General features: G+C 38.6%; 1 protein-coding gene across 1 annotated transcript; it reads left to right on the top strand.

Moving 5' to 3' along the window:
* Window positions 1-1,640: 1,640 nt before the first annotated feature.
* Window positions 1,641-16,924, top strand: Lipn (lipase family member N). The gene is made up of 9 exons (XM_051146349.1): window positions 1,641-1,754; window positions 2,535-2,652; window positions 4,885-5,083; window positions 6,614-6,723; window positions 9,108-9,244; window positions 11,185-11,331; window positions 12,937-13,008; window positions 13,519-13,590; window positions 16,618-16,924. The coding sequence occupies exons 1-9, from the start codon at window positions 1,641-1,643 to the stop codon at window positions 16,849-16,851; spliced, it is 1,203 nt and encodes a 400-aa protein (XP_051002306.1). The 3' UTR covers window positions 16,852-16,924.
* Window positions 16,925-23,253: the final 6,329 nt, after the last annotated feature.

Here is a 23,253-nt window from a genome sequence, read left to right on the forward strand (position 1 = left end):
AAGTTTACAATAGGTCAAAGTCTTTTGACATGTGGGTGAGTTTGCTCTACCACACTCCCCGTGGTCTTATGTCAGGAATCAGATTGCATCTCAACTGACTCACAGTCACGCACTTCCCTGCACACTTCATGGCTGATGCCAGTACTTTCATACATTGTTTCTGTGGATTCTCATCATGATGCTGTTGAGTTGGGAGGGGAGATCCTGTTATCTCTGATTTTGTCCAATAGGATTCAGAATGCACTCTGTTTCCCCATTACTTGGCATCATGTAGACCACTATTTCCCAACCTACACTTGGTGTGCCGGGGAGACGCCTTGGGCGTGTCATAGTCTGAGGTTTCCTCATTTCCACCAGCTTCTTGTTTGTCACTTCTCTGCCTTCTAACTATCACTGCAGCCATATCTCACTCTTCGGCCTGATGTCAAAAGCAAAAATTCGGAAGTCCTCTGGACAAGCGAAATTCACCTAACTAGGTAAGATTGAGATTCATTGCAAACAGGAGGCAGAGGTGAGTGGCCATCAGGCGCAAGGGCTCTGTAGTGAGGCTGTCTTCATGCCCATTCTAGACCTGCACCTGTTGGTTCTGTGACCTTGGGCAGATCCTAAGTGTCTCAAAGCCTTTGCTTTGCTATTTGTAAGTGAGGATACTATTAGTATCAAACTTATGGAGCCTCTTTATATCTAAGTAACATAACTTAAACTTTGAAGACTGTGTCTTAAAAGTTTTCAATAGATACTTTTGTAAGTTCCAGTTTTTAAATTATATATAACATCTACAGATAGGATATTAAAATGTATATAGTATGTATGAAAAGCTTTATGCATAAAAATAAACTGCTTTTAAAATTTAGACACTGACTGGATATAGTAATGGATTTCTGGTATCAGCCTCTTGCTTGTTCTAACAATAATGAAAATAGTAAAAACCTTCCTAAGGAACTCACATTGTTGTCTATTGTGTCTGTTGTGTCACTTAGTGCTCACTGTCACACTATTAGAGATGTCATGATGTTAATTATCTTAATCTAACTAACAGAGAACTAAGGCACAAAGTGATTAGTGCCCTTACCCACAGTCAGGAAGCTCGTGTGTGGAGAAGCTAAACTTCAAGAATCAGCTGGCTGACTTCAGCAGCAGCCAGGACATGAGATCACTAGCTCAGATGGTATTGATATGGCAACAGTGTGTGACTGCACCCGGAAATGTGCAAGGTTGGACTTCTGGACTTTTGCATGGGAAAGTGTCACATCCCTAGAAACTGACTGCAAGCTTGGTGACTTAGAGGAAACTCCATTTATTCATTATCCTCACTTTTGCTTTCTGGGATGAAAGGCCTGTATATAGACAACTGCACTGCTTAATTTGGCATAATGTCAAAACTTGTCTTAACTTACAACTGAACAAAGACAAGGTTGTTAAACATCATTAAATTAAAACTTGAAAAACTGCCCGATTGGTCTAAGTTCACTCCATCAGATGACTAGCACTCCAAGTAACTTTCACTGTATTTCTTTCTTCCATAAAGCACTAGTTGTCTCTGCTGTCACTAGAGTTTTCAGCAGGGCACTGTTTTAATTGTAGTCATCAACATAGATTAATAAGATTAACCCATAAACATTAAATGTTTTGTGCCAGGCATGCCTATGATGTGGCTATGTTTAACAACAGCTTGCTTGTTACATGGAACCATAAGTGCTGGTGGATTCTTGGATTCAGAAAATAACGTGAATCCTGAAGTGTGGATGAATGCTGTAAGTTTTGGTTAGTCCAAAGTACTTCAAATAAAATGAATTCATGGGTGGTAGGATTGGAAAAGGCCTAGCCTTGCTATAGAAAAGATCTTAGATAATAGAAATAGTTTTTGTAACATTTTTGTGTCAGCCTGGTAACTTAGCTCCTTTGTCTTAATAATCGATTTTAGCCATAAAAGGCAGAACATGTTATGACATTTTATACACAAATTCCCTTTTAAATTCCTACTTTTAAAGACATTTGGATAACTCATGACAGAATTCCTTTATTGTTGCTGTTGTTGTTGTTTGGGCTTTTTGTTTGTTTTTGGTTTTGTGTTTCTGTTTTGTTTGGTTTGGTGTTTTGAGACAGGGCTTCTCTGTGTAGCCTTGGTGGTCCTAGATTCACTTTGTAGACTAGGCTGGCCTCAAATTCAAAGCAATCCACCTGCCTCTGCCTCCCAAGTGCTGGGATTAAAGGCATGCGCCACCATGCCCAGCTGACAGAATTCTTCTGGCATGGAATTTTTACCATCTCTAAAGCCTAGCAGAGAGATGTAACAAGGACATATAACCTTGTCAAAAAAGATCAATGCTAAAAAGCCAGCCCAAAATTTTAGTAGACACCTTGTAGCATTTTGTTCATTTTTATGATGACTTTATGCAATAAATTTAATTCTATGACTACCTACAGCTATAGATTGCATGTAATCTACCCCCACTAACTTGATAGGCGCTTTGTCTAGTTCTTTCTGGTGTGGCCTGAGGGGAGAAGTTGCAAATAACTCTATGTCACTACAGAGTGAAATCATCATCTACAATGGCTATCCCAGTGAAGAGTATGAGGTCACTACTGCAGATGGGTACATTCTCGCCATCAACAGGATTCCCCACGGGAGAGCACAGACTGGACAGACAGGTACAGGAGAAGGGTCTCACTAGAAGAAAGTCAATGCTAGCTATTCATCCGGAGAGAGACAAATTTGTCCAAATTGGCTAGAGTTATTGCAGTATCTTTTAATGGCTACCAAGGAGGCTTATTCTCCCCACCCCCCCCCCCCCACTTTCTCTAAAGACTGAAAAGGCAAAACAGATCTTTCGGGGGGAAATCATGCTTGATCCTCAGGTGAGAATGCAAAGGTGGAACCTACTTTTATTCACTCATTACTGGCTTCCCAGGGAAGTTGGTTTCCTTACTATATCAGAAGGCGTTCTGACAGGTGGAATGAAGGTGACTCCAGTGGGATACCCAAATGTGCCTCCTCTGACCCCGCTAGACTCAATGGGTCTCTTCTCTCAACCACAAGGGTTAAATCACAGGACATTTCTGAAACTTTCTCAAAGAATGCAAACTAATATTCAGGCAGCCATGATCAAAGGGACGGTTTGTGAAATAAAAGAGCATGCCATTGATAAGGTCCAGGTTATAGACTGAGGAATCAATCATGCAAAAGTCTGGAAGTTACACTCTAAAATGGAGTGCTAACTGCACCTAGCATGTGAGGAGCATGAATAGTAAATGTAAGCAAAAACCTTGCAAAGGACCAGAGGAAAACTAACCATTGGCACCTGCTTACCATGTCGGTGCTGCAGCCTCTTTCCCACAATCCATGTTCAGTGACAATGCAAACCATCACAATTATAATGTTCTGCATTCTGCCTCTCTAAGAAAGAAACGCTTGGTTTAACAGTTCCCAAATGAACAGTGTTTGGGCAGCTCTCCTATACAAAGTTAGATTCCCAGTTAGATCTAAATTTCATGTAACCAATAAACACATTTTAATCTATTCTAGAAAGTGGGTATATTAAAAATAATGCACTGTTACCTACATTTCAAATAGGAATAAATTTAAGGAAAGAAAATTTTGGAAAGATATGGAATTCAAAGCTAGTTGTTAGCTCTATTATTCTATATATTTTTATTACTTAAAGCTCTCAGCAACACTAACCATCTCCACTTAACAATGATGTGCCAGGGCAGCTTCTGAAACAGGCACAAAGTCATGCAAATAACAAGTTTCCAAACCCAAATGAAGTTTGGGTAGCCTGACTCCAGGACCTGAGTTTTCAGTCACTAAAGTATGGTGCTAGTTTTTGGTGTCATTGTTTGGTTTTGTTTTAGTCAGCAGCCCTGGCTCCTCTCATTTCAGTGAACATTCACTCCCTCATGGACGTGGGACTGTGCAGAAGGACGGAGTGCTGATCCTGCTATCAGAGTTTGCAAATGCTCCCCAGTGAGCAAAAGCTGGGGGAACAGTGTGAAAGTTCGACAGGGAACTAATCTGTGTCTACTTCCATGTGCCTCCTCTTCCTCCCTAAAACTGACACAGAGCTCTATTAACCATAAAAAATTTTGCATCTTTGTAAACCACTTCCAAGACTTGCATGCAGTTGCTAATCAACATAGAACAGGATTATGCACTAATAAATCTAATGTGAATTGAAAATATGATGAGGGGGAAAAACGCGTTTAATGCAGCCAAATTAACTACAAATAGTTCACAAAAACAGTGCTGTGTGGTGCTCTGCATTCCTGATTCCCATGGCCTGTCTAGGCTATGAAGCTCAAGTCTGCCCTGTATAGAATTTAGCAAGAGTACCATATTACTCCTACTAGCCCAAGAAAAACTTACAATCACAACTTAAGTACGGTTTAGATTGGACATGCATTGATTTACACCATAGTACCATTGAAAAAATGCAAGCCAAACCACCATAAAGTGGTGACTGTACATGCATGCGTAGAACAGAACAGGCACAGACATGTGCTTTGACATGTGACACAATCAGTTTCATGTTTCTGCTCTGAAATTTGTGACCAAAGAGACCATTTAGGAAAGTTATTTATTTAGCCAGAGTTTGGTTTGCACATCTGCAAAATGTTCCTCAAATTAGAAGCTACTTTTAAGTTGTGCTAAGAAGCTGGTGCATCCACACGAGTCAGCTCAACATCATGGTATAATATGTGCTCCAGCCACTGGTGCTATGGATATAATACTCGGCATTAATACACTAGTGACAAGACGGGAAAGGAATGCTCTGTGTGTGTGTGTGTGTGTGTGTGTGTGTGTGTGTGTGTGTGTGTGTGTTTCTATAATGTTCCAGGCTATAAATTTCTCTTGCTTTTCTGTCTTCACACCCCCTTGTCCAGGTCCCCGGCCAGTTGTGTATATGCAGCATGCCTTATTTGCAGACAATGCTTACTGGCTTGAGAATTTCGCCAATGGAAGCCTTGGATTCCTTCTAGCAGATGCAGGTTATGATGTGTGGATGGGAAACAGCCGGGGGAACACTTGGTCAAGAAGACACAAAACACTTTCTGCAAATGAAGAGAAATTCTGGGCTTTTAGGTAAACTGTATCTAAGTCAAACCTCTGGAAAACTAGGAGAGGTTCCCTTAATAGCTAGTACATATGTTGGGTCATAAAACCTCTGAAGCTTCTAAAGTAAAATGCAGAAATAAGAATTGATTCTACTTGTATGTTTTGCAAATGCTTTCTCTTAAGCAATGCATCTTGCAAAAATAATACACATGTTATATTTATTTAAAGAAACTATAACTGAGATTATATTCCATATTGCCAGGTGTTCACACTTGTAATGTCAGTGCTGGGAAGACAGGAGGTTTTCCAAGAGTTAGAGGCTAGCCTGGGTTATATTGTGAATTCCAGACCAGCCATGGATAGGTCCCTGTTTAAACAACATGACTGTACCTCAAATTACAGATAGACAGCAATAACAACAACAAAAAAGACACTCAGAAAAAGGAAGAGAGAATGAGTGTATAGCATACCACTTTAAGAAAAAACTCCACTGTGACAGTTTAAAAATGTCAATGAACAATTAATAAAAATTTGGGGTATTTTGACAGCTATTTTAGTAAAACTATTTTCAGCTGTCACTAGAGAACAGACTTGTCTCTCATAGACTTTCCTTCCAAAGGCCCTAAGCACCAAGTTGACTTGCATCCTGCTGCTAGACTAGAGAGCACATCTCATCTATAACAAGTAATAGACATCACTCCCAGGATAGGGTTAGAAGAGAAAAGGAATGGAATACGTCGTTAGGGGTACAGCTGTGTGAAGGAGCAATATTAGGGAAATATTTTGAATCTCTAATCTTTGGCAGGAAGCTTGGGGCTATTGTCCTATGAGGCACCACAATTCTCTCACACGTGGTTGTATCAATTTGTTCATCCCTTCATGTGTTGATTTTATAAGCTCCTGGGGTACTTGATCCTACTGAATAAAATACAGTCTCTTTTATTCTCCTGTTTGGATACTAGATGAGCTAGGATTTTGGCATTGGTATTATAAGATGTTGAATATATTATATGTGGCTATGTTATATATATCTCATATAATATATTATATATGCATTATGCTCTAACAATTCTTCCTTCTTCCATCCAATCCAAGCTCCATCTCATCTCTATAAGCCAGGGACTCCCTGTTCATTTCCCAAGTGGACCTCCTTTCGGTCATAACATTTAAGTAACTTTTCTAATGTGTGAAAAAAAAAAACTAAACATTGAGCTAGAAAATTATAGAATCCTAAATGACAACGGTGATGGGTGTTGAACAACACTCACCAATGCCATAAAGAAATCCAAAGCGTAAAGGAGAATGAAAACAAGTAAGGGGAATAAAGAGAAGTATTGAAAGGGAGAAGGTGGAACTCGAACGAGCAGCCACTAGTCCTGCAGTCATTCTGCTTTCAGAACATAAACAGAATATATTCATGTAAGGTTGCAATAGTCTACATAATAATACTCACTGGACAAGTAGGCGGCACGGAGTTTCTATATGAAAAGAAATTAAGCAAGTGCCTGAGTTTTACAACTACAGTTGTATGTATTTATATGTTGCTTTTTTTTACAGCTTTGATGAAATGGCCAAATATGACCTCCCAGGGATAATAGATTTCATTGTAAATAAAACAGGTCAGGAGAAGCTGTATTTCATTGGGCATTCACTTGGCACTACAATAGGTATGTTCACAAGGGCTGTGCTGTCACACCTTTGAGTTGGAACAAACTAATTGCTTTCTATTTATAATGCCCTTCACTCTCTGTACTATCTGTGCCAAGATAACCCTCCCATCCTGTGTATCCGAGAAGCTGTAGCCCAGAGGCTGAGTATGCAGGGCCAGCCCAACCCTTCCCTCATTTTGGGCCACAACCACACAGCCATTTTGGGCCATGACTACATGTCATGATGATATAAGTTTGAAGAAATGGCTCATGTCCAAAGTTCAGTGAGATAATTCTAACAATGAGGTTTCTAGATGCTCCAGTTAAGATGAGAGAGTTTAATGCAAAAGGAAAAATTGGAAAAAAATAAATAGACTCCATACTAGTCACACCTGCCTTACAATCCAGGTGTGATTTAAATTAAAAGAGAGGGCTCAAGTGTAATTTGAGCAAATGGAAACTTCTTGGTCACATTTGTTTCTTAGTTGAAATACAAAAGCTTACTCTAAATCAACTAGCCTTACTTATTTATGATTTAATATTTACAAAGCAGCTATAAAATAAATAAAAATTAAAATATTTTAACTTATCTCTTTTTAAGTGTAGATGTTATGGTTTTCTGGATATTTGTTTTTTTATCTGTAACATTGGGCCTAGAATTCAGAGCCTCAGACCTTCCATCCAAGGCCTCTACCACTGAGCCACACTCCCACCCCAAGCTTTGCCCAGACATTTTGAAAAGAAGTCAACACTCTTGTTCCAAATAAAAGTTTAAAGAAAATAATACTGGCAGAGACGGAGTTTCTGATGGATCTTTTACTGCAGCTTCCAACTCTAGGAGACCCAGTCATGGGGTGCTATGACAATTTAGGTTTAATAAAACTACAAGAAACAATAAATCTTATAGTATTTGCACATTGCATAAGTATAGCCATTACTATCATTGCTATTAATCACCAAAAAAAGAGAGAGATGCTGATGTTTCCCTTATACTGAGAGACATTTTACAAGCCTGAGAGAGGAAGTGAGCAGAAGAGAACACAGATCAAAAGATTATCAACGTACCAATAAGGGAACCCAAAATAAAGCCAGACGATTGCATCATAATTTGTCATACCTAGACCTTCCTGAATATTTCTATTATTTGAGATCTCTGTTCACTACTTTTCCTCTTTTCACCTCCCAAACAACCCAACTGAGGCAGAACAGACATTCAAAGCCCATTGGTTGGACCCCACCAATGAGATGCATACACACTGGGGTGACAGTGTAAAGGGGAAAGATCTGACTTGCATCTGGAAAAGTGGACAGGACTAACATTCTTATTCATCTGCAGAGAAAATACAGTAAATATGACCATGATGCCCTGTTACATTTGGGCTTGAGCATGTTTCATTGAAGACTTCCTGCATTTGCTGCAGCAAGTTTTTTAAATGGAGGAAGGATCCACTGTTTGGAGGTTGTTCATTAAGCCTGATTCTAGCATGTAAATGTCCACAGTGCGCACTGTGACAACCAAAGGACTCAGACCCACTCATCTCCAAACATCCTCTGAAGGCGAGCTGTCTACCTAGCGCAGAGTCGGTTGCGCAGCTAATTTCCATGATCCAAATAGTGATAACATTTCACTAAGTATTTCTATGTGTCATTGTGAGTCTGTCTCCAGCAAAGACACACAATACAGCTTGGGAAAGAAAACTACCCAGATGTCCCTTCTAGCTTCCTCAGGTGCAATACTGACCCCACCCTCATCCTCACAAGGATATAAATGGGAGCCATGCCAGTGGTGGGAAAAAGCAGAGCAAATGGAGACACCTAAGCCTACCTGGAATCACTGTGGATCCAAGGGGAACACCTTGACTTTGGAAGCTGGAAGGTGGGGAATGAATATCCAAGAAGGCACCAAGGACAATGACCATGGAATCTCACTCTATAGCAGACAAGATAGCTTGTGGGACACCTGCAAACAACAGCAGAGAAAACTGCTTCATTTTTGTCTTGTGAAGTGACTCTACTTCTGGAAGCTCCGTGACTCACCAAGCATCTTAGAACTGTGGGTGACCAATGTACTTACCTGTTAGGAAATGAGGTTTTTATGGCTCCTCAAGTAGTAACTCTTTACCAGATCATCCCTCACTCACTATTACCATTTCCCCTAAATGAGCTAAGTTGCCTAGCAACAGGATGAAAGAGAGAGTTATGGACTTGTGACTTAATAGAATTTAAGTCAGATTGTCTTGGCAGAACAGCTCAGGGAGTCTTTTCAATTTATCCCTAAGATCATCACAGTAGCAAGACAAAGTACAACAATGCAAAAACCCAACCCACTCACTCATATTGATTAAACTTTTGCATCAGTATATTGAACTTTTACAAGATTGTCTTGTTTCCTATTCTCCCAGGGTTTATAGCCTTTTCCACCATGCCTGAACTAGCACAAAGAATCAGAATGAATTTTGCCTTGGGTCCTGTGATCTCATTCAAACATCCCACAAGCATTTTTTCCAGTTTTTTCTTACTTCCAAAATCCATAATCAAGGTAGGCTCCTCACTTTGCCAAATTTTATCTCAGGATCTTATCTTATTTTATAGATGCTTTTTATTATTTTTAATCTGTATAAAATATAAGTAGGATCTTTAGACAAAATCCATAGGCATAAGAATCCATGAGGGTGTACTTGAGTGCGCATGTGTGCCTATGTTGTATATCCATGTCACAGTGTCTGTAGGTACCATATTCCATTTACTGAATTAAGCCACTTACAGAGAGGCATGCATAGACATTCAGATGAGCTGAGGTCTATACCTGTTTAGTGTCTGCTCATACATTTTAATTATCTGTTTCCTTGAGCAGGTCAATTAGTTCACAACGTTCAATTGGAAGACATCCTTCAAATTATATATGATTTTGGATGTCTTGGTTTGACATTAGAACACCTTCACTAATGTATGTTTTTCATATGAGCGCTTACTCTCTTAAAGCACCTAGATTTGTTCAAGCACCTCAATATCCTACAGCTCAAGTACTCATGTAAATACTTACTGATAATTTTAAAGCAGTAAAATAATTGTTCAGGTAACAATTGTAGATTTGGAATTCTATTCACACAAGAGTTGCTTCATTTTTATCTTCTCTTGGTTTTGATTTCTCTTTTTCCATGGCCACAAACTTGAAGCATAATATTAATAGTTTGTTGATACTGATCATTTGAGTTTAGAATAATGGTAAAGGTGAATTTGTGTGAAAATGAAAGCAGAAAGCCAACTAGCCAATAATGATAATTCTTGTAAAAAGAAGACAAGATTCAGCTTTGGGAAGGAACTGGAGGAATGAAAAGAAATGTTAGTGGGCTACAGAAGAAAGATATTGCCCTATGGCCAAATGATGGGTTACATGCCACTTGCACTGACTTTTTTTTTTACTTTGAACAGAGGTAATTAACAATTATCTATTTCAAAATGTGTTGGCATTGATTAGTTTTGATTACTATCTAGATCTATGCAGAATTGATTGAATTAATGTGTTTCTTGACTGTTTGTCTACCTTGCTACCTACCTACCTTCCTTCCTTCCTTCCATGCCTTGCTTCCATCCTTCCCTTTCTTTCTTTCCTTTGTTGGTCTTGAGGTCCCCACTAAATTAGTATGGCAGTCACTGAACTTATAGCAAACCTCCTGTTTTTAACTCCTGTACACCACACTCAGTTGAGCAAACTAGCTTATTAAATGAAATTTGGATTATACACATCCATCCATAAATGTGTCAGTTCTGTAAAATGCTCTTCTTTCATGTATCAGATGTGAGACCAGTAACGTTTGTGTCTTCTCACTGTGTGCATTCCCTATTGTCAGAAGCATCATGTCTCTGTAGATCTAACCCTCTGATTCCCAATCACTGACTTTCTTTTCAGTTCCTGGACTCCACTGGAGATCTGCCCAAGCTTATATTCAAAAGCCCTAGATATTTTAACATGCTGTCCTTGTGGCATCATCATGTGTTTGATGTCCAGTGCTAAGCTCTCTTTGGTATTTCATTCTCTACTTTGCATCGTGAAGACTGCTTAGCTTAGAACAGTAATACATAGCTATATGTACATAAAAATATGAAGGAAACCTATGTTTCCTTCCTTTCAGTGTATTATTTCATTTTAAAATGAAAACTTCTTTTATCTTTCTTACCACTGAGTGATAACTTGGCAATCACTGATTTGAAAAATTACTTCTCCATAATGGAGACCCCCTACAATTAGGAGAAGTAAGCTTGAGGTCACAGCCTCCTTTCTATAATATATGATCTTCCATGTTTGGAAACAGCTTCCTTCCACTCCTCTGCTAAGTAACTACAACTCCTGACTAAGGAAAACAAATGCAAATAGATCCCCAATTCGGTCCATTCTTATAGTGAAGGAAATATCAAGGTACTTAAGGAGACATCTTTAAAAGTTGGATTTTGTTTGTTTGTTTGTTTTTGGTTTTGCAGCATATATTTGGTACCAAAGGTTTCTTTTTAGAAGATAAGAAATCTAAAATGAATTATGTCACAGTCTGCAACAAAAAACTACTCCGACCACTCTGTAGTGAATTTATGTCCCTTTGGGCTGGATTCAACAAAAAAAATATGAATATGGTAAGCATAGTAACCTTATGGCTATTTGATGCTTGAAGAAAGTCTAGCTTTCCATTGATTTATGTTTATCTACTATACTATATAAATGCACAGGTGCTACAACCCCTTAAAGGCAGATATTGGATATGCATGAAGGATTGGCTGTCTCAACAGATGATGAGCATAAGAACTGGGGAGGGAAAGGTTCCATCCTTGGTCAACATTAGGAGACTGAACAATTCCAATGCCTGCTAACTAGATCCTCACATGTTTTCAAGCAGCTACAAGTAGTTTGAGCAAGCGGTGTATCTACTACTTGTGTGCAGTCATTAATGCATGAATTTGAAGTCAAATAAAATCCACTGCTTAAGGCAGAAAGTCTAGTACAGAAGGGCAGGAAATGGAATCCCTTCTTAGGAAGAAGCTCAGGTTCTGTTTAATTAGCAAATTCCTTCCTCTTGTTAAGTGTACGGTATGTCAGCCACATACCTTAGAAGTAGCAAGATACCAATTAAGTAGAATATTGGAAACGCTTGCATTTTCCTTGACAAGGGTGAATTGTTCAAAATAAACACTGGGAAGAACTCATATGAATAAGAAAATAAAGTCTGGTCTGGAATAAAAAAAAAAAGAATTCAAGAAGGAGAAGAAATCTACATTTGAGGAATGGTTATATAGCTATTCCTAATGAGAATGTGGCAATCACTAATTAGAAAGAATACAGGACAGTTAAAAATGAAGCCATTGCCAAAAGAGCTGGTCACCATCCCCTCTCATCCTATGCTTTCCAAGGCTAAACCCACGAGGAACCACTGACCAAGTCCTGCTTGTTGAGAAGTTGAGATGTTTAATAGTTTCCCTTTATGTGGGTAATTGAAATATAAAGTACAAGCATGGGTATTATCTGACCCCCATCATTTTCATTCCTAGGATCTCCATGAAGATTAGAATATTCTTTGGAAGGAACTGATTTCCTACTTTACTTTTGTAGTATGTTATCCCCCCACAAGAACCTCGGAGGTTGAGAGCATGCTTTTCAGTGCATTTATTTATTTGTTTTTTATGGTTTTCTGAGACACAATCTCACACGGTAGCCTTGATTGGCTTCGAACTCATGATGATACTCCTGCCTCTGCTTTCTGTCCCTACCACTCAGTGGGACTAAAGATGTGCCCTGCCACATCTACTAGGTTGATATATTTATTTTGTAGATAAAAAAGGGATAAAATTCAAAGCTGCTGTTAAATAATTTGAGCAAAGTCCTACTGGTGATGACTAACAACATGTGGACCTGAAATCTGCGATCTGTGGCAGCCAACATGCCTACTGTGCACACACTGTCCCTGTACCTGGGCACACAGGTTCTGTGCTTGCACACAGTGCTTTCCCTGGTGGTTTTGCCCTGCAGTAAGATTCAGACTTAGTGTAGGCCTTCCCCTCTACTCAGCAAACCCATCCCCATACCACCCTAGGCCTTCGCATATCCAGATGTTCCACATAATAACACATCCATAGAGAAGGTTCTGCTGTCTTTTTCAAAGCACCAGTATTTTGTGATAAATTATTTGTTCTCCATTTCTGAGAGTCGTAGTTCATTTCCTTAACTGGCTGCTGATAACTTCCTAGAGTCGATTGGATGTGTACATGTCACATGCTCCCACTGGATCGTCGATACAGAACATTCTGCATATAAAACAGGTAACAATCTTTTTGTCACCGAAAGTCAGTGCCATCCTTGTTTCAGTTAATGTCAAAGGTCATAATTCAACCTCTCAAGAGGCTTGTCTCTAGAAGCTTAGCACGTCGTCTCCATTTTGTCCTCATTGCCTCTTCAGACATTGATTTTCCCGGACTTCAAGAGAAAGGGTTTTAGGGTAGAGAGCAAGTGTGTGACACAAATCAGTCCCATTTTAAACTAGAACTGGTAAAAGATATGCCCTCAGTTGAAGTAAAGGGTACACTGGAGCAAGCTATAACTTCCAAGGTGTCTGGGATTGACTTTCTCATGGGGCTAAACTGGTCCATGAGGTTCTTCCTTCAAACCAAGAAAGACCATCAATATAGTGAACTCTGTTCTCCATCTTGATGAGACACTTGCTTCCTTCCAGGGACTCAGCACCCTTTTTCCTGCCTGCCTGATATCTCTCTAGGACTCGCTGTTGTTCTCACTATTCTTACACTGGATATTCTCTAAAACATTAATTTCAGCTTTATGGATCTGATGACTTCAGAGCTTATGACTGGGGGAGCGAAGCTGAAAATATGAATCACTACAACCAGGTAAGCCCTTTAGGGAACGCAGAGAAATTCTGATGAGAAATTATTTCAATGAGAACAATCCTATCAGATGATTTCTGACATTTGTACTGATAGAGGGCTCCTTAAATTATTAATCTGGGGCTGGAGAGCTGGCTCGGCCTTTAAAGGCTAGGCTCACAGCCAAAATTAAATTCTTAATATGCAGACCTTTGCAATATGCAGACTTTTTAGAAATAAAGGATCATAAACAAAGGAGAACAAGTTGCTTGCTTTCACTATATCCAGAGATGTGAGATATATTAATATTTTTGTTTATCTCAATTTTTTGCATGTATTTTAGCTTTACATAACTGTTAATCTTGCTTCTTTATTTCAAATTACAATAAGAAATAAACAGTGTTGTTTCACAACAATCTTTACTAACATCCTGGTTAAATAAATACACAGTTCTGATGGAAACAAACATAAAATGTAGACTCATTCAGCACTAGGCTCCACTTTTTCTCCCCTCTTGGTTGGATCTGGACTTCTAAATGTGAAATAAACACATTGAATTTAAATTTTAAATTGGCCTTTTCTACAATGTGAGCCACCAAATTTTAATTTCAATTTTAAACTTGAGGACCCCTAGTTTCCCCAGCACCTTTTATTGAAAAGTTTGCCATTCCTCCAGTGCATAAGTTTTACCCCTCTGTAGCTATATCATCAGCTCCTGGGTCTTCTGTTGTATCCTTGTGTCCAGTTTGTCTACATGTCTGTGGTTTTTTAAATTTTTTTTTTTACTTTCTAAAATATTTTATTTTGATAGCAAGGAAGATGCAATCAAATATATGTGTGTGTGTGTGTGTGTGTGTGTGTGTGTGTGTGTGTGTGTGTCCTCATTCCATCCTCTGTTTCTTCCAAAATTTTTAAGATTAGAAGTAGAAAAGGAGCCAGTCTCAGTGGTTCACACCTGTAATCCTAGCACTCAGAAGGCAGAGACAAAGGCAGGAAGATCTCTGTGAGTTAGAGGCCAGCCTGGTCTACAAAGAGAGTCCAGGACAGCCAATGCTACATAGAGAAACCCTGTCTCAACAAACAAACAAACAAACAAGTAGAAAAGGCTCACTTCCCCCTTCCATTCTTTCTTAAACTTTAGAAAACTCTATTTGAGGTCTTTTTCTATTATGTAGCAGTCCACTTAAAGTCACTCATGGCTTTTAATTAGTAAATTTACCTTTCTATTCTCACGTTTTCAAGTCCTTTATATCAGTTTGGAACAATGTCCCTTGTCCCAAATTTCTGTAGTTCAATGTTCTGGAGTTTGTTTTGTTTTCTTTTGTTCCTTCTTTGTCTCATAACATTAGCTATTCATCTTTCCAACGCTTGTAAACTATTGGCATTCTCCTAAGATTCTTTATATCTTCTGCTTCTTCCTCTTTAGGGAATTTAGTCATTGTCAGAGCTTTATCTTAAGGAATCCATACTCTTTGGAAGAATCAGTCTTCAATGTGTCCCCTCCTTAGTCATCCCACAGCTCACAGTTTATCTGTCTTAACATAGAGCCCTGAAAAATGACTCTGCTTTGTTTCATTTTTCTTCTAAAACTCCTGGATCCCTTTGCTTGGTACATCAGTAAGTTTATTGCTCTTATTCATGATCTGCACACTGGTCCTGCACTGGGAGGCCCTCCAGCATACATCTTTACATGGTCTCTTCATTACTTTTCTATTGCTATGATATAACACCATGACAACAGCAACTTTAGAAAGAGTTTAATTTGGGGCTCACAGTGTCAGAGGGTTGGAGTTGATGATCATTATGGTGGGGAGCATGGCAGAAGGCAGAGAGGTGCAGAAAGCTCACATATTGAGACAAAACCATGAGGCAGAAAGAGGCGCTGGGCATGGTGTGGGCCACTCCCAGTGACACACCTCCTCCAATAAGGCCACAATTTTCTAATTCTTTCCAAAGAGCTCCACCAACTGGAGAACAAATATTCAAATATATGAGCCTATGGGGGGCCATTCTTTTCTCTTTTTTATTAAATGTTTTTTATAAATATATTTATATTATTCCACATATATACAACAAACTACCTACAGCAAAAAGAACCATGACACAATCAGGAATTATATAAATATTAAATTCTTAGTGCTTTGGTTATTTGTATGTGGCAGCCTTGAAGAAAACATCTTTCCTATCTTGGTGCATCTAAAATTCTGAATGTAAACCAATATCTATCATATCTCATCTTTATCAACTCAAAACGTCTATCTAGACCTAAAAACATCTTAACCCCTAAACAACTAACCTTAATTGTAAAACTAAGCTACCTGGTCTTCAACCCCATCAGAAACTTGAGAAAGAATAAACTTGATTGCCTGAGTATGCTGGGAGTGCAGGTTAGTAGCTTTCCAAATGAGAAGATGGCAGAGATAGTTTGCTACCTGAATAGTCACTCAAAACTCTCTATAACATTGGAGCATCATCTCCAGCCTTCTGCCCCAGTATATCTGACAGACATATTTGTGAGACAGGAACAATTGAGGACTTTGCTTACTCTGTCTTGACAAAGTTTAAAACTATTTTTATTATTTTAAAGATTCACCTACAATGAGACAGGTTAACTCTGGTAACACCCAGCCTACCTCAAAGAGGATGATGAGCATCAAAGAACCTCCTTATGAGAATGGCTTCAAACGTGGCAAACAAGCCACTGGGCAAAATGTCCTCATTTCTACCACAGACAGAATTCTCCTTAAAAATTGGCAAGCAAGCTTGAATGTGGGTTATTCTTATTTAAGCCATCACACCAATCAAAACCCAACCCTAAAAAAAAAATCTGTATTCACATGCCTTGTTAACTATCTTTCCTTGTATGTTTCCTTTACAAACTCCCTTAAGGCAGAGACTATTCATTGTATAGAAACCTTTCCCACCTCCACTCTCACTTTGTTTAATGGAGCTATGCTCATAGTAGATACTCATTTTTCAAGCTTTCTGTTCAAATTCATATGTTGTTAATGACGAGTGTATTTTCATGATTGCCTTTTGTCTCTCTCACAGAGTCATCCTCCCCTCTATGACCTGACTGCCATGAAGGTGCCCACTGCCATTTGGGCTGGTGGACATGATGTCCTCATAACACCTCAAGATGTAGCCAGGATACTTCCCCAAGTTACAAATCTACGCTACTTCAAACTGTTTCCAGATTGGAACCATTTTGATTTTGTCTGGGGCCTTGATGCTCCTCAAAGGCTGTACAGTAAAATAATAGATTTGATGAAAGAATATCTTTAAATCCAACCAATCTATTTCTCAGTAAAAATTTACTTCCAGACTCATGAGATCCCTTAAGAGAAACACTGATGAATGGTGACGTTGCCTCCAGCATCTTCTTGCTCTTACTGGAGTGTTCCTGAGTCTCAGAGTGCCACCCAGGAAAAGACATGACTTGAACTGCTCTTTTCTTAATGAAATGTCAAAGCCTGAAATTTCAAGGTGTTATCATCCTGATGAGGGTCAGAAGCAGGCCCTCCTTTTAACGCAAGATGACCTAGTAAACTGATTGCTCTATAATTGAGGGAATGGTTTAAAAAGGGCTTTCTCAAAAGCTCAGGTATGTATGGAGTATTTGTTTAGCATGCACACAGCCATGGGTTTGAGCCTCATATGTACACTCCCATCTTTTTTAAAGAATTGAATATAAGCATGGGAATGTGGCCTAAAGAGAAAGGTTTTGTCAAGGCAGCCATTTGGATACACATTGTGTGACTATGACTTTTGGCTTACCTGAAATCACAATTTGACCAGAAGGCATTATATACTAGACACAAAGAAATCTTAGCTCCCACTAACAAACCCAAAAGAACATAGCAATATGGAAAACTATTAAAATTTAAGTTTTCCAGAAACTTATCATCTATTATAAGCTGACAGGAGGAGAAGAGACATAACATTTAGAAAAAATGAACTAAAAATATACTACTAATTACTAAAATTATCTACCATAGGAAAATACCTGAATCAAAGATAAATTAATAAGGTTAAAATAATCTATTTGAGAGAGCTGAGAAAAATGTCTTGTGTTATAATGCTTGTATTCATGGGATTTTAAAACAGCTCCTCAAAAACCTAGTTTATAACTGGAAATGGAAGTGTGGAGAAAAAGAGAGAGAGAGAGAGAGAGAGAGAGAGAGAGAGAGAGAGAGATTATCTCACATATAAATGAAAGATGATAGATAGATAGATAGATAGATAGATAGATAGATAGATAGATAGATAAAATAGCTGTATTCTATCTCTACAATGTGCTGGACTTGAATCTAGAATTTAGTAGAGATAAAAGAGTAACATGAAGCTTTACCATCACATCTTCTATTTCTGGATAGTGTAGACTTGAAAGAATCTTTAACTTACATGAAGATATAATTAAGGACAAACTGTTAGTGGTCCTCCAGGAATCGTAAATAGATGATACACCGTTTATTCTAACTTAAAGCAGCTAAGTCAGATCATTACTGTCTGCATGTAGCACCACATCCCTCAAAGGCTGCCTATCTATGATCCAACCACTCCATTAAGTATCTATAATGGATCGTTATTGTTCATTGTAGTGTCTATAAGATACAATGACAACTTAAAACGTTTAAGAATTCAGTATAAGCACATATCCTTCAACAGTTTTACAGTTTTATTTTTAAAAATAATTAACTAGATGACAATTTTAGGGAATTTACTAACTTTTCAAAAAATACAATGTTGTTTTCACAAATGAAATATGCCCAATTCATCAAATTGCCCCAAATGAATGAAATGATTCAACTGCTAAAGTAAGTGTGACAGCCCACAAGGCGTTTAAGAATGTTTTAAAAGTAGATGACTCAATTAACAAGAGTAACAAAGTGTGGCTGAACAGTGAATGTGCTAATAGCCACTGATAGTGATGAACTCATACAAGGGAAAATCAGGGATCTCTTTGTGCATTCTTAGTTTCATTAGTAAAAGCTTAAAAGTAGACTTAGATGGAAGCAGCAGGACAGTTTTATAGAGTTTAGAAGAACTGTGGGGCGGGGCCAGCTGGAAAACCTTAGATCCTTCCAGAGGAAAATGAAGGAGAGAAGGAAAAGCCGTGCTCCTCTAGGCGACACAGAGGTAAGACTCATGGCCAACATGCAACCACTTGGGAAAGAAGGGAAGCTTTTGACAAAGAGTAAGGAAGCTAAAAATGTTCGGTGTAGATGTGAGGGAACCCAGAGTGCTAAGGAGAGCATGCTTTAAGAAGAGAGATTAGAAAAGATAAGTTTATGCTTCTCTGAACTATTCATATAAGCAAACAGGCAGACCTATATGACCCTATATGGCTTCTGCCCTTCAGTTTCTACTCGAGGAGTGGGGATTCTGCAAAGGAAAAGCACAGTATCCTGCTGAAGGACTAATTATTCCGCCCACCTCTTTAGCATGGCTTAAGGTGAGCACGCCTCCCTCCCCACAGCAAGGATCCAGCACAACTGGAATGTTACCTCTGCACCCAGGCCAGAGACCTTATTCTCTTTGCCAAGAGGCCCCTCCACCTGCTGACTCTAACAGAGTCATTGAACATGAGGTGACATGTTTTGTAGGAACACAGGAGGACAGGAATCTAATTAAAGAGAGGCAAGTTAGGCGAATTCCTATTAAGCAGTGCAGTGTAACTAACAACCACTAATAATAACTCAGCAGCTTTTGCATCAGAGTGGTTTTCTTGTTTGTTTGTTTTCATGTTTGCCAGTCTGTAGCTTGTCCACTTCTGGATGAAATAATGTAGGGTTTGGTTTGAAGCTGTAGGGTAGGTTCAAGCCTATTTGCACATCTTTTTTTCCAGAAGGAACAGTTCTCAGGATTCTTCTTATGATGAATCCCAGAAAAATAAAAGGCATAAACTGCGTAAGCATATTTAAACCTATGCCTCCTTCAAAGGAACTAACTAACATTCCTTTGGCTAATTCAGGTCATAGGACCAAGCCTAGTCCTATGGAGTGGCCAGTCAGCCTCATCTAACAGGGAAGGCTGCAAATCACATGACACAAAATAAATAAGAAACCAGGAGTGCACAATTAAGGAAAATAATTTATTTTACCACACACAAATAAAAGAGATAAGAGTATAAAATAACCCTCACTGCCTTTTGTTTACACAGTTTCCTTCTAAGACAACAACTGTTAGCAATGTGTTCTGCAAACCTTCCCAGAACTACATCATAAACGCTGTTAAAATTAAATTGCTCACTTACTTTTATCACCCAGTTGTAGCATTCTATAAAGGCTTTTCTTCATCTTACTTTGATCACTAAATTTACCCCCTACCAGCTCATCATCAGAGGCACCATTGTGACTACCTCAAAATCATTACTAACAGAGATTTAAAAGGGTTAGAATCTTTTGTAATTATACCCAGTGCTATAAAAATATTGTGAATGTGTCCATGTGAATGTCATCTGTACATACAATATAAATAAACCATGCAAATATTATTTATATCTATGGTATAAGTACAGTGATGTAGAAATGTTGGTACAAAAAATATGTGAAATTTATAATTCATCTTTATATTACAATCATAGGGAGAGTTTATGATTCAGTATGATGTTTCCCTTTTATAGCATATTATATGTGTTTGAGTATTTTATTAAAAACTGACAAATGAGAACATAGTGAGAAATTAAACTAGAGATAGAAACAGAGGCCCAATTAAGTTTAATGGTGTGTGTGTGTGTGTGTGTGTGTGTGTGTGTGTGTGTGTGTGTGTGTGTGTAGAGGGTTTTCATCCTTCACTTGCTGTCCTGGAATTCACTCTGTAGGCCTGGACCAGCCTGGTCTTGAACTTGAAGATCCACCTGCCTGTGAGTGCTGCAATTAAAAGCAAGTGCCACCACTGCCTGGCTCTTCCTTCATCTTAAAGGCAAAGGAGAGGCACTGAAGAGTGTTATCCAAAGGGGACTCCTTCACTGCACTGCTTTCGAAAGATCGCTGTGGTTGCTGTACAGAGAGTGAAGTAAAATGGGAAGGGAACTGATCATGAACAAAAAACCTGAGACAGGAGCATCTCTTCCTGCCACTCTCCAGAAGAATCCCGGAGAAACCAGAACCAACTCCATGACCTTCTGGCAAGTCATTAAGCTGCTGGCTCCTGCAGGCACTCTTCCCTCAAAGCCAGCAGTGCAGCTACATTTTCATGATTACTGAAGGGTAACAGTTACCACCGTGAAAACTCACATGGTGATATATGAAACAATGCCTTTTACATAATGGACATGATGATTTAATAATTTATATTATTTTAATATGTAACTATTAAAATATGATTTGATACTATATATCAAAAAGCTGAAGCAATATTGAAATAGAATTCAGTGTTACATTATAATTACATGGTGTCTAATGTATTTTATACTTTTAGACATGATAGAGTTATTCCATGTAACCCATGCATTTTCTTAACTAAATTGTGCATATGGATAATTTGTTTGTAACTAAAAGAGTCTTCAATGTTAAAGCTTTCTCAGGTTTGGCAGCAAACCTGCAAAACCCTTGTGCTGGCACAGGAAAACAGAACAAAACAAGTTTTTATACATGATATTGTAGCAAGAAAATGCTGGTATCTGACTGCCTGAAAAGGATTGCTTTACAATTTAAAAGAACTATCCTGTAATCTGATTGTTTTTTTTTTTTTCAAAAAAGGCACCAATTTAAAAATTACAAGGCAATAACAACATGTGATTAAATATTGTTTAAGCTTTTAAAAACATCAATAGAAAAATGTGTAAATAAACATCAATGAGCTCACAGAGCAGCCCTTTGCCAGGACAAACCAACTGAGACACAATTCTCTGGCGCATGTGATAGATTATATCTGGGAGGCACAGAAGCAAGGCAGAGGGTGATGTCCAGATTCAGGGTACACTGAGGACAGCCGAGTGGGTTCTACAGTTATGATCTGACATCCAGCAAGAAGAAACATGTCTTATACATTGAGTGTAAAGATTTGTCACAGGAGATATGAAACCACACCAGGAACAACCCAGGGAACCACATGCACCTGAGGTCAAAGGCCCTCTGTCTCTTCCTGGAGCCTCTCTCACAGTTCCCTAAGGCATTGCTCATCCAGTGCCATTCTGTTGACCGTGTTCCAACGAAAGGTAAATGTACGCTATGGTTCTAAGGAGAAGTGAGTGTTCTGTCTGTGAAATGGTGTCGTGTACATTAGATGTCGCCATTTTTAAAGGTTGTATATTTCTGTACCTCGTACCATACACAAAATTTTTTTAAAATGAAGTCTAAAGCCAGGCATGGTGGTGCACACCTTTAATCCCAGCACTCAGGAGGCAGAGGCAGGCAGATCACTATGAGTTTGAGGCCAGCCTGGTCTACAAAGAGAGTCTAGGGCAGTCAAGGCTACCCAGAGAAACTCTGTCTCGAAAAACCAAAAAAGAAAATTAAGTTTAAATTTGAATATTAAAAAGTACTTCTAAAAACAACATAAAATTATTTTCATAACTAAGGGTTTTATAAAGGCCATTTGATTAATGACTAAAATGTAAATGTATCAATTAAATTGAATTAGTTAAAATTAAATTAATTTTAATATAATTAAATTTTATTTAATGTTAAAATTAATAGAATAAAATAAAGATTTCATTTCATTAAAAGAATAAGGGTGGCCTTGTCTGGCGGCATACAACTGACTTTCATCCTAGCCCTTAGAGGGCAAACTCTGTGAGTTTGAGATCAGTCTGGTCTACATAGCTAGTTCTAAGCAAGACCAGCCAAACCACCCAGAAAAAAAAAAAAGCCTATCTCAAAAAAAAAGTAAAGAAAAAAATTGAAAGTATAAAAATATAAGCAGAAGAAGGAAGGTTACTTACCTATCCAAAAGCAATGCATATGCAGACTATTTTAGTAGCTCATTTAAAAGTAGTAGTAGTAGCAGCAGCAGGAGGAGCAGCAGCAGCAGCAGCAGCAGCAGCAGCAGTAGCTGTTGTTGTTTTGAGACAAGGTCAAATGCAACCCAGGCTGGTCTCAGTCTCACAAGGTAGCAGGAGCTGATCATGAACTCCTGACCCTCCAGCTGCTGCCTCCCACATGTTTCCTGGCTTGTTGCTGCTTGTTCCTGGCTAGACTACAGGTCTGCCACCATGTTCATACTTCTTGCTGATAGAAACCTACAATACGGGAGAACCTGGCATAAGCCATTTCCCCAGCTGCTAAAGGTCTGAGTTGCTCTGAGTTTCAGAATTCCTTGATTTTTGCTGCTTAGCAAGGTGACTTAAAACTAAACAACACTCTCTAGGAGGGCTGACACACTCCGGTAATCTCAGAAGTCTGGGTGCAGAGGCAGGAAAATTGGGAATTTGAAGACATTCTGAACTACATAGTAAGGCCCTGTCTCAAACAACAAAGAAAGTCGGGATGCTTCTTGGTGCATTCATCTGGCAAATCTGAGCTGGAACTGGCCGCTAGAACTTGGTTGGGCGGGAAGTTTCCAATTAAAATTAATCTATTCCTATCACTTCAACATCCCATCAAAGCAAAATTGTCAGTTTCTACCATGAACAGCCTCACTGAACTTATCATACAATACTTTAGTCCTGTCTTCTTCTAACTCCTACAGACCCCAAACATTAGCTTGTTTCCCATTACAATTTAGAATTCTAATGTAATTAAA

This window comes from Acomys russatus, chromosome 5 (genome assembly GCF_903995435.1).
Source record: "Acomys russatus chromosome 5, mAcoRus1.1, whole genome shotgun sequence".
In the NCBI taxonomy this organism is placed as follows: Eukaryota; Metazoa; Chordata; class Mammalia; order Rodentia; family Muridae; genus Acomys; species Acomys russatus.